Genomic DNA, 12096 nt, shown 5'->3' with positions numbered 1-12096 from the left:
TGGACTATACTTGCTTACACCATATAAAATCTCTATATAATTAGAGAGATGGTATCAGCAAAACCATGTTTTGTTATTTGCGCTAATACATCTTGTCTTTTAGTATTTAAAGAGCTGTCAAAAGGTTATTACAGTTCCGAAAAAGCTCTCACAAGCTATTTAAAAAAAGAAAAGACAAGCTAGGACAATGTAATTACTGAATCATGGTGGTGCTCCTATCATCTCCCTATAATTATTAGAGAAGGTCTCGTCTAGAGTTTTTATATGATGAAAGACCTCATAGTTCATTATTTTTCGAAAAGTACCGTACAACCCACACCATAGGATGATCCAAACCGTCCATAAGATGGGACACAATTTAAATAGTTGTGCCCCAAAATTCATTTCCACAGGTTGATACCCTAACCATTCAATCTATAGAGGTTAGGATCAACCCTCTAATGTGCGGTCCCTGTATAGATCAGAGGGTTAGGATCAACCTATGGAAATGATTTTCTAGTCGATGGGTGTCCGAACAGAATAAATACTTTTCTAGGAAAGAGATTTCTTTCATGTTTCCAAACGATTAAAACAATTTTCTCGAAAAGAGAACGGAAAATGCTTTCCTAGGTGGACAACTTTCTTCAAAACCAAAGAGGATCCTGAACTCTCTCTCTTTCTGGTTTCCCTCATTTCTTACCGAAAGCCCAGAATTTTTCCTTCTCAATAGCCCAGGTACTCTCTCTCTCTCTCTCTCTCTCTCTCTCTCTCTCTCTCTCTCTCTGCATTTGCTATGATCTCTCCCTATAAATCTCTATTTCTGAGATCGAGGTTATTGGAATAGTAGAAGGGTTGATTTGCTTTTTATCGGTGTGGCAAAAAATACCGAACCCTAGTTCTCTCTCTCTCTCTCTCTGTTTTTTTGTATTTGTTATGATCTCTCCCTATAAATCTCCTTTTCTTAGATCAACGTTGAGGGAACCCTAGATTTCTTTTTTTCTCTCTCTCTGTCACACACACACACTCAGGCTTTTCACATCAAACGCCTCCTTAAGTTGCAGGTAGTGGCCATATCAAACCGTCGTGTTATTATTATTGTTTTAATTTTTTGATTTTATTCTATTCAAGCTGTTGAAGATTTTATTCTATTCAAGCTGTTGAAGAAAAACTAAAAACTAAAATGTCATACTCTTGAGAAGCTCTTTTTTTCTTTTTCCTCTTCTACTCCAATTCATTTATTTGTATGCGGGTTCTTTCAATTTTTTTTCTATTAATCAACTTTCTACTATTGGGTTCTACTAGTTTGCATACATACTTGATTTCAAAAACTCATTTTTTTCAAAATCATTTTTTATTACTATATATGTATTGTCATTCAAAAATAGAAGTTACTATATATATGTAGTAGTTTAAGTTTTTGTAACATGTAGAGAATTTAAGTAAAATTTCTACAATTTATTATCCTTTATTCACTCAAGACTCCCCCAAACCACTCATGTTTTTCATGACAAAAACTTGTTGAAAAACTAAGAAACACTCCTTATGTATCCTCAATTGAGAACTTTTAATTAAATATCTCTGAAGCTTCAAAATTGTCATGTTGAATTATCTCGTTCATCCACTTCATGATCATTATAAGAAGCTTCTTTCTCCGTATAGTCATCATTTTCTTTCAATGAAATTAAAATGGTAATCATGGATGTAATTGTCAGAACTTTTCAAGAGATCATCCACTTCATTAGTAATTAGTATAGCTGAGCCCTTCATCAAACATATCCCATCACATTTCAGATTATCTAAGCATTTTGAAAAATCCCCACAACTTTCTTCATATATATTAGAGCTTGAAGGAGCCTTTCAACCAATCCCCCGTGCTTCGTAACATCAACATCCTATGCATGGTCATGGGAAGGGATCTCTTCTATTTCTTCATAGGTTTTTTCCCCCTGTTCCTAGTTAATTCCTATGACCACCTTCCGGTTGGTTAATGGGTTAACCACATTCTGCTTGATTGGTGATATTTCTTAAAGGGTTAACCACATTCTGCTTGGTTGGTGATATTTTGTAAGGGGTTAACCACATTCTGCTTGGTTAATGGGTTAACCACATTCTGCTTGTTTGCTGGAATTTCTTAAAGGGCTATCAGCTTTTGTTGACATGTTGCTATTCTGTTTTTTGACACGAACTGTGGTTCTCGCATTACCCTACCTATCTGTCTCGTCAAGGCATCTACTTGTCTTGTCAAGGTAGGAATTGCATCAATACGATGGAGAGCAGGGTATTTTTTTTCAAAAATGAAAAATGAGAAAGCAGCAGAAGAAAAAGTAAAAAAAAAAAAACTCACTTGCTAAAGTGGAGAACTTTTAGGGATGTACTTTTAGTGGGGGAAATATCCTTCCCTGTAATTCCTCTCTTCTTTTTTAATATATCTCTTTCATCGCCAAAGAAAAATGAAGCGGAGAAAAATAGAATACCATAAATTATTGTCGGGGAAAAAAATCTTTTTTTTTAATGAGATAGGGTATCCCCACACCCAATTTTTAGGGTGGGACTACTCCCTACGGATGCGCTCAATCACCCGTAAACCACGCGCATCGGGTAAGCCCATGGGGATCCAAACTCGCGTCAATGGGGAGCATACCCATGACTTTAAGCCAAAGAGCCACACCCGTACGGGTTGGGAATACAAATCTTGTCAAGCTATTGTTAGAGACACATAAACTGTTTAAGACACTCATTGGCTAGCCCTTCTGTACAAGTTATACTCCTACCCCACCTGATTTCCAGAATTTTATGGTAAGCCTCTACAACTCAGCTTTATGCAGTAAATGTGCCCTTCAGTGTTCTTGAAAATTCTTATTGGAGATATGTTGTCTTTTTCAAGTTGAGTTCCAATTTAATTGTTATCTATTAGTGAAACCGGAGCCATATTTTAGCGAAAGTAACCCACCACCCTTCATTAAGTGCCAATTGCAATCTTATTTACTAGTGAAACCAGAGCCATATGTTAGCGAAAGCAACCCACAACCCTGCATTTCCTGGTGGAAGTTCTACTAAATGATTCCTTTTGTCCTTGAAGACCAAGTTGTCATGGGGGAAATCCCATCTTGCTCAAATTTCTCCCCAGCGTCTATAGGCCAGCCCATCTGTACACTTAGGATTCCAAACCATCTGCCTTTCAGAAGTTTTTAGGTAGGCACAGCCTAAGGCTCTATAATTTCTAGCTCTGCAGTCAATGACTCTATAGATGTTTGCCAATGCTGCTTCCATCTTTTCTTGGGGTTTTATGGGAAGGCAATTTTCTATTCTAAGTTGAAGTGCCAGAATTTCATTTCTAGGAATTTTCTATAATAGGGAGTTGATTTTCATCCCAAATCGAGGTGATTGGATTTGCACCAATGGAAAACATGAATGGAAGTCGCCAATCTCTATGTAATATACTTTATCTGCTGGGTGACGCGTACCAGAGGTTTTTATTGTATCAATTTTTCTTGCAATTATCTGGCTTTATCTTTGTTGGTATTTCTTTCCTGTCCTGGATTTCTTATTAGATACTTCTAATTAATGCCATATTTTAACATACATCTTGCATTTTCTGCTTATTGCTGTTGAAATTGACAATTTGTAACGTTTCTTTTTTGCATTTGCAGCGGTCAGAACTTGGGAAATCTAATGGCTATGATTGATGAGCCACTATATCCAATTGCTATTTTGATAGATGAACTAAAAAATGAAGACATTCAGCTGCGTTTGAACTCCATTCGCAGGCTTTCAACAATTGCACGGGCTCTTGGTGAGGAGAGAACCAGAAAAGAGTTGATTCCTTTTCTTAGTGAAAACAATGACGACGATGATGAGGTACTTCTTGCAATGGCGGAAGAATTGGGGGTATTTATTCCCTATGTCGGGGGAGTGGATTATGCCCATGTTTTGCTTCCCCCTTTGGAAACTCTATGCACTGTGGAGGAAACTGTTGTAAGGGACAAAGCCATGGAATCGTTGTGTCGAATTGGGGCCCAGATGAAGGAAAGTGATTTAGTAGACTGGTTCATTCCTCTGGTTAAGGTAAGATTATTTCGCATTATTTGCTTGTGGATTAGTTTTGCCTTCCAGGTTTCCCCTAATGGTTGGTCATTACTTGTTTCTTCTCTAAATTTTCTTCCCTTCTTCCCCTGGAATCTAATTTACAAATGCTGAGTAATTTCGTAACTCCTTGGACATTTCATTGTCTTGTAGGAGGTTACACTTTGTATTTGGAAAATCTTCTATCATATTGTTGTGTTCTTGATCAATCCAAGAAATTCTAGGCATTGTAAACTTTTCATCAGTTATGAGTGTAATTTTATTAGGAGCCAGCAATATCTTGGCACAAACACAACCCCATGTTTTGTCCACACAAGACTTCACACATGCGAAGCCCCATGGCTATGCCATATGGCGAGCCTAGGGAATAAAATAATAATATATAATATATTATAAGAAAGACATAAATCAATCAGTAAAAAACACACAACCGATGTTTTGCTCTCTCCGCCTTCAGACTAGTATCATTAATTGTATTGGACTATTGGTCCATGTATATTGAACTTTTAGTTTCTATCAATAATTTGATAACAGACAAATGGTTGACCGTTGCTATTGCTTGCGTGAGCCGTACTAGTGGTCATGCATTTTGTAACTTAGACATGAAAAGTGTATTAAAAAAAAGAAAAAATCAAAATCAAGGTACATGGCAACTGACACCTATAGCCATTTTTTTCATCATTCTCCTTTTCTTATTCACTTGAATCCAATTTTCTCTTTTCCATTTCAGTCTTTCTAATGCCACATATTCTTTGGTTTTTACCTATATGTAGAGTGTGTAAGGCGACTTGGTCCATCAATTGTGGTCAGGCTTCTGTTTTCCCTTGGATTATGGCATTACCAGGCCAAATCATCTCAGAAAGCCTATGTTGTCTTTGCGGCAAGTGGCTATGGGTGCGTCGAAGCTATATAACTCAAAAAACATACAACACTCGGTGTTTTACTATAGTCCTATCGGAATTGAAAAGTTACTTGCCCCCATGAATTGTTTTGACAAGTTTGGTTTATTCTTGCATCTATTTTTTGGCGGTTATCATCTGCTCAGCCTCCTAATGACTGGAGCCCATCTTCAATGTCTTAGGCAGTCTCTGCCAGTTAGATTCATCAGACTTAGGTTTGATGGAGTTCTAGGGCATTTTTTGCAAATGTGGGTAACATTTGCTGGCGGCTTTGACTAATCTACCTTTGTGCTTTATATCACTCTTCAAGATACCTGCAAAAGTGGCAAGTAAAATAGAGAAGCTCCAAATGGACTTTTTCTGGGATGGAATGGAATCTAATTAAAAGGAATAAAATCTAATTAAAAAAATCCAGCATCTCATGATATGGAAGGGAATCTAATTAAAAAGAACAAAATCTAATAAAAAAAATCCAGCATCTCATGATATGGAAGGTGTGTAGATTAAAAAAAGAAAGAGGGAATTGGCTTTGGTAAAATAAGTTTGAGAAATAAGCCACTCATTGGAAAATGGATGGTGAGATATGGTGAGGAGAAAGAGGTATTTGTGGAGAAAAATTATTGGCAACGAATATGGGAAGGGTTGAGGGGATTGAGAGGGAGGAAACCGCCATTAGGTAAAGGTTCTGGTGCATGCCGGTCTATTTGTGATCCAAGATCTTTGTAGTCTAGAATTAAGTATAGGGTGGGGAGGGGGAGGGCATTAGGTTTTGGGAGGATCTATGTATAAGTGAGTCATTGTAGCACCATGCATTTCTGGACCTATATCTTTTAGCGACCGATAGATGGGCGAGAGTTTGTGACTATATTGAGAGAATGGGGACTGGACAATCTTTTGGGATATGACTTGGAAGGGGTTTTGAAGATAGAGAAATTGATAACTTCTCTTCTTGGTTTGCTTGAGCAATTACTATTGTTGTAGTCGTGACCCAGTTTCAAGGATTATGCATTCCAGACTCCAATGGATTTTTTTCGTCCTACTTTTTTCATAACTTAATGGAATCGGATGGGTGAACATCTCTTATTGGTAGACATTGGAAAGCTATTGCTCCACTGAGAGCTGTAGCTTTCTCTTGGATGGTAATGCCAAAAGATAAAAATAAAATGAAGTGTCATATGCTTAAAAGGAGACAATTTTGACTTGCTATCTCTTGGATGGTAATGAAAAAAAAAAAATGAAATGAAGTTTCATATGCTTAGAAGGAGATTGCTAGTATGTGTATCCGTTGTAAAGAAGCGAAGAAAGATTTAGATCATCTAATAGTCAATTGCTAATTCTCTTATCACCTTTGGTATGGGCCGTATGGCATTATGAATAGTTCTGGCCTTTTGGAGTTTCATGGATTTTTCCATCGCCAATCAAGAAGACTATTGTTAATTGGGGTGGGAGTTTTTTGGAAGTACCAGAAAGCTTCTTTGGTGCCATGTCACTTTGGTAATGGTTGGCAAATTTGGAAGGAATGGAACAACTAAATTTTCAAGGACAAGAGCAGGGCATTGGGAAGAATGTTAATGAATATAAAAATTGATCTCATCCAATGGGCGCATAATAGTAGGGGAATGTCATCTTTTGAACTCATGAAATGCTTAGAAATTGGAAAACCATCATTTGGGAAAAACGTAAAGAAGTTGCATCAGTTCTTTCTCTTGTTCTTGATCGTATTGGGATAAATCTACTTCTTTGCCTTTTTGCCTAGAAATTAGAATTCTCATGGAGAGTTGCTTCTCTCTTTTTTTTTTGGAAATGGCAGAATAATATCATTAATGAAAAAAGGAAGTGGGCCGAGGAGGACCACAACAAGAGAACAAAAAACACAAGAACATAAAAAACAAAAAAAAGCAATACAACTCTCACGGAGGAAGGAAATCAAACCACTCCAAACCCATACATGATTACTCCTCCCTTGCCAACGAATCTACCTCCCCATTAGCCGACCGCTGCACATGATTAAACACTATAGCAGAGCCCAAGATTAGATCTTCTATTTCATCAAAAATAGAAGAAAATCTCCAAGGGAGCACCACCGCCCCTCTCAACCACCGAATCACATTAAGTGAATCCCCCTCCACAATTGTACGATCCATACTTTCTTTATCTAGTCTTTTAATCCCGTAATATACCGCCTTCACTTAGGCCTCTAACGCATCACAAATCCCAAGAGGGCCGGAATAAGCCCACACCACATAACTACAATCATCACGGCACAAACTGCCAACCTCACCCGGACCCGGGTTACCAAGACTTGACCCATCAAAGTTCATTTTGAGCATGCCAATAGGAGGAGCCTCCCACCTCTGAACTATCCGAGGCCCTCCCTTCCTACTAAAGCAAACTTCCCTCCACGCCTCCCATAATTCGAAGGCCGATACAAAGCGGACAGCTTGAAGACATTTTGACCCAGAAATCGAGAGAGCAATAATTTTCATGTAAAGCCAATACGGAGATTTGGCAATCCCCTCAAATACTCTAGAATTTCTCCCTTCCAAATCACCCACCATGAAGCAAGCAAACAAATATTCCACAACAATGTACCTTTCCTTCTCCACTGAAAAAGTCCCCATTGAAGCAACAAATCCGGCACATATAAAGGAAAGACCCAAACGATGCCGAACCTCAGAAGGATATAGCTCCATATCTGAGGAGTAAAGGAACAATGCATGAAGAGATGACCCACAGATTCCCCATCCCTCAATCAAAGAGGACAATGATCAACAAGCATCATACCACGCTTACGAAGGAAGTTAATCGTTTGAATCCGATCACGACATCCGCCCACGCGAAGACACAAACTCTAGGCGGGCTATGAGATTTCCAAACCTTGGTTGAGATAGAGGATACACCAACGGGCACCAAAAAAAAGATAGAAAGATTTGACAGAGAAGATCCCAGAAGATTTTGCAGTCCATACTCTTTTATCCAACCTAATCCTCTTAATGTAACATCCATCTAGAAGCATAAGAAACTGAGATACCAACTCTAACTCCCTATCAAAGAAATTCCTTCTAAATACCGGCGACCAAACTAAACCACCTCCATTGCGGACAAAGCAATCGCAAAAGAATGCTTCTTTCATAGAAGCAACTCTATATAGATCCGGGAATACATCCTTAAGAGGTGCATCTGCATACCACACATCACTCCAACATTTGATCCTATCCCCCTTATAGACTTTAAACCTAATACTTAAATTAAACACATCAGACATTTTCAAAATGTCACGCCACATCGTCAAACCTTGCTTTTTGAACCGGTTATCAGATTCCCACTTGTCTGCCAACAAACATATTTACATATTTACTTCCAATCACCCTAACCCACATTTGACTTTGTTCTTCTCCAAATCTCCATAACCACTTCCCCAACAAAGCATGGTTAAATTCCTTCTCTTCTAATACCCAAACCACCTTTCTTGATAGGGAGGCACACCTTTTTCTCATCTCACTAAAGGAATACCTTTCTTCTCGACATTACCTCCCCACGAATCTACGTTGGATTTGTTCAATCCGCAATACAACACTAATCGGGCATTTGAACAAAGACAGATAATAAATGGGAATATTAGTGAAAACCGCTTTGACTAATACAAGTCTACCCTCTCTGGAAACAAGATTCCTCTTCCACGTCTCCAGTCTCCTTTCAATTCTTTCAACCACAGATTCCCGCAATCTCCTTCCAATGGCCATTCTCCCCAAAGATCAAGATCAAATGAATATTATCCTCATTCTGTAGAGAGAGAGAGAGAGAGAGAGAGAGAGAGAGAGAGAGAGAGAGAGAGAGAGAGAGAGAGAGAGAGAGAGAGAGACTTCTGCCCTCTTAGCGACTAATTATTATTATTATTATTATTATTTGGAAAATGATAGCCAATTTATTAATAGAAAGACGAAGGTGGTCAAGTTACAAAGAAAGATACATCAACGAGAGTAGATACAAATGGTCGAGTGAGACACATATTGTTTAGTTCGGAATCGTTGCATGGATTTGGATTCACGTGTCGGGATCCAACACGGATTCGGCAAACCCCCAAAAGTAGGATTCAGATTCGGTAATTTTTAAATAAAATAAAATTTTTAAAATTTATATGTATATATATGAGGAATGTGTTGGTGCGCTTGAGCGCTGGAATCAAATGGTGTGCTTGAGTGCACCAATCACATGAGTCCCACAATTTTTGTGAGGATCCAAACCATTCATTTGCAAGGCCTTATCATAGATAGGGTGTGTACCAAATTTAGCTCCATTGAATCATCCTAACCCCTCCAAAAGTGGAGGGCAAAAATGGGCAGATTTGTGGTCTGTCCATTTTGACCTCCACAAATGGATGGGTTAGGATGATCCTATGGAGCTGATTTTTTGTACACACCCTATCTATGTAAGGGCCTTTCAAATGAATGCTTTGGATCATCCTAACAATGTGGGCCACATGGGTTTGAGAGCTCAAGCGCACCATAAGGTTCCAGCGCTCAAGCTCACAATCCTTTTCCTCTCTCTCTATATATATATATTCATGAAAAATTTGAGGGTAGAGGGTTGAGGTGAGTTTTGTATTAAGAGAGTTGAAGGAGGAAGGGAGTCGATGTTCGAGGGTAGAGGCGCTAGGATTTTTATTAAAAGAGTACTGGTTGTGCTTACATATAAAAAAAATTAAGAAGAAAATACGTCTAAAGGAAAAATATACAGGATTCACATTTCAAAAGAGAACGATGAATTGGATTTGCCCGAAAAAATTAGGATTCGTGTGGGACACGGCTACGACAACAGGTGTGTCCCACATGAATCCATGTCTGATTCGGATGCGGAGACGTGTCGACACATATTCGGCATAGGGGGACAAAGAATCCATGCAACATAACTTCCGATCCTTCCCGAGAGCATTTCCCAAGTGGTTGGTCCCTCCTAGTGGATGGATCAAACTCAAGTTTAATGGTAGCTCGAGGGGTAAACCAGGCTGAGCTGGCGTGGGAGGAGTTTTCTGTGACTTAAATGGGAATGTACTTAATGTGTATTCTGGTCCAGCTGGTGTTTGTGACTCCAACAAAGCAAACGTAAGGGCTCTAATTTGCGGGCTAAAGATCTTCATCTCATCTAGTGGTGAACTCATTGTTGGAGATTTACCAAAGTGATTTGCAAGGGTGAATAAAAATCCAAAGTGGCCATAGATATTAGCTAGTATCATCAAGTATATTCTAGACCTTTGCATGAAACCAATCCGTTAGTTCAACATAAATTTGGAGCAGCGAATAAGATGGCGGAAAACTAGCAAATGAAGCTGTAGTCTGTAGACAGCGATTCATTTCCATTATAGAAGCATTCTTCCATAGCTTGAGGTGTACTGTACTGAACATATCTGTGGTGGATTGATTCAGCAAATTGGGCAACGTAAGGGGATTTCAGATGTAGAGACTGTATTTGTTGGGCTCATCCCCTAAGTTTTCTTTTTGTTTTGTTTTTTGGTAGTAATTTCTGCTGCGATTACGATTGATCTGTAATTCTGCTGAAATTTGCAATAAAGTATCACTTACTATAAAAAAACTATAGGGGAAATAGAAGACAATACTGATCGCTTAGTTTTATTTATGTTTACTGCAAGTGTCTGTTTCCAATTTTTAAAGTTTTTCGTCTCCTGAAATGGACCAAGAGGAGCATTGGCAGTTATTCCTAAAAGAATTAGGTCTGTCAAAACCTTTTTGTAGCTATGAAAATTTTGAACTCAGTCACTGCATGATGTACATACTTAAAATTTGTTTTCATGTTAACTTTTCTATTGCTTTAATTATGCCTGTGGACACGAACACGAGTGTCGCGTGTCGATACGGACACGGAGTGTCAGCACGTCAAACCCCCAAAATTCAGAAACAGGGAAACGGCAAACCCCCAAAATTCAGAAACGGGGACACGGTATAATCATGATTTATAGATACAACTTCATGAGTTGAGAAAGGGAGATCAATATGATACAATGAATATAGTATTGGAATAAGAGATTGTTTAGGGTTATTTTTTTTGAAGAAGAGATTGTTTAGGGTTTTAGGTTTATGAGTGGGGATATAGCAACAAATATTAGTTAAAGAATAGCTAAAAGAAGAGTTTATAATAAAAGAAGACTTAATAATAAAAGAGATAAACCAAATATTCAATAATAAAACTGGATGTCATACTTGACACGATACAAAAATGTGTCCACATGCCCACATTAAGTCTAAAACTTCTAGCAATACCTTTAAAAGTGTCCAAAGGAGTGTCGACACGTGTGGACACAGGTGTCGTGTCGGACACGGAAGGACATGTGTGTCGGCAATAAATTCAAAGTGTCCGCTAAATCATAATTTTCTTTTTCAAGAATATACTTTTCTACTTTTGATATTTATTTTATGTTCGAATCTCTTCACATGCTATAAATTTGTACCTACAGAGACTAGCAGCTGGTGAGTGGTTTACTGCTCGAGTTTCATCCTGCGGACTGTTTCATATTGCTTATCCGAGTGCATCGGAGCTATTAAAGGCGGAACTACGGTCTATATACAGCCAGTTGTGTCAAGATGATATGCCAATGGTGAGAAGATCCGCTGCATCAAACCTGGGCAAGTTTGCCGCTACAGTTGAACCAACCCATTTGAAGACTGAGATCATGTCAATATTTGACGATCTGACACAAGATGGTATATATTCATATTGTGTTCTATTGGAGATTGTTTGATTTATCTTTTGCAAATATCTGGTTTAATTTATTACCTCTTTTTCAGTTTATTTGCTGATTGATTTACTCTTCTTTCATTAATTTAATTATGTAAATGGTGAATCTGTTATTTGGAGCAGATTCCCGGTGCACCGTTTTATATCTTGTTGTCTAATTGCTTATCATTGTGGTCATATCTGATGTGGATATACATAGGAAATAGACAGTCAAACTATTCTTGCCAGTGCTCGATGACTGCATATAGTAACTGCTTCAGTACCTTCTATTTCAATGGCGAACTGCATCAATATTGTTATTTATCATCTTCATAATTCTGCACCTTTGATTTTTTGTTATGCTACATTTGGATTTCTAATCTTGTATTCATGTAAGCAATTGTTC

General features: G+C 38.2%; 1 protein-coding gene across 1 annotated transcript in view; it reads left to right on the top strand.

The window, feature by feature from the left end:
* Positions 1–555: 555 nt before the first annotated feature.
* The window catches only part of LOC143857134 (uncharacterized), a 43848-nt gene continuing 32307 nt past the window's right edge, over positions 556–12096 (top strand). The window contains exons 1-3 of the mRNA XM_077367452.1: positions 556–714; positions 3630–4044; positions 11431–11677. Of these exons, the coding sequence (XP_077223567.1) occupies positions 3652–4044; positions 11431–11677 (640 nt within the window). The 5' untranslated portion in view covers positions 556–714; positions 3630–3651. The remainder of the gene's footprint in view (positions 715–3629; positions 4045–11430; positions 11678–12096) is intronic.

Source organism: Tasmannia lanceolata, unplaced genomic scaffold, assembly GCF_043159265.1.
Source record: "Tasmannia lanceolata isolate RefF3 unplaced genomic scaffold, GAP_Taslan_0.1 ptg000024l, whole genome shotgun sequence".
Taxonomy (NCBI): domain Eukaryota; kingdom Viridiplantae; phylum Streptophyta; class Magnoliopsida; order Canellales; family Winteraceae; genus Tasmannia; species Tasmannia lanceolata.
The sequence above is the reverse complement of the archived record's forward strand: the minus strand, read 5'-3'. Positions and strand labels throughout refer to the sequence as shown.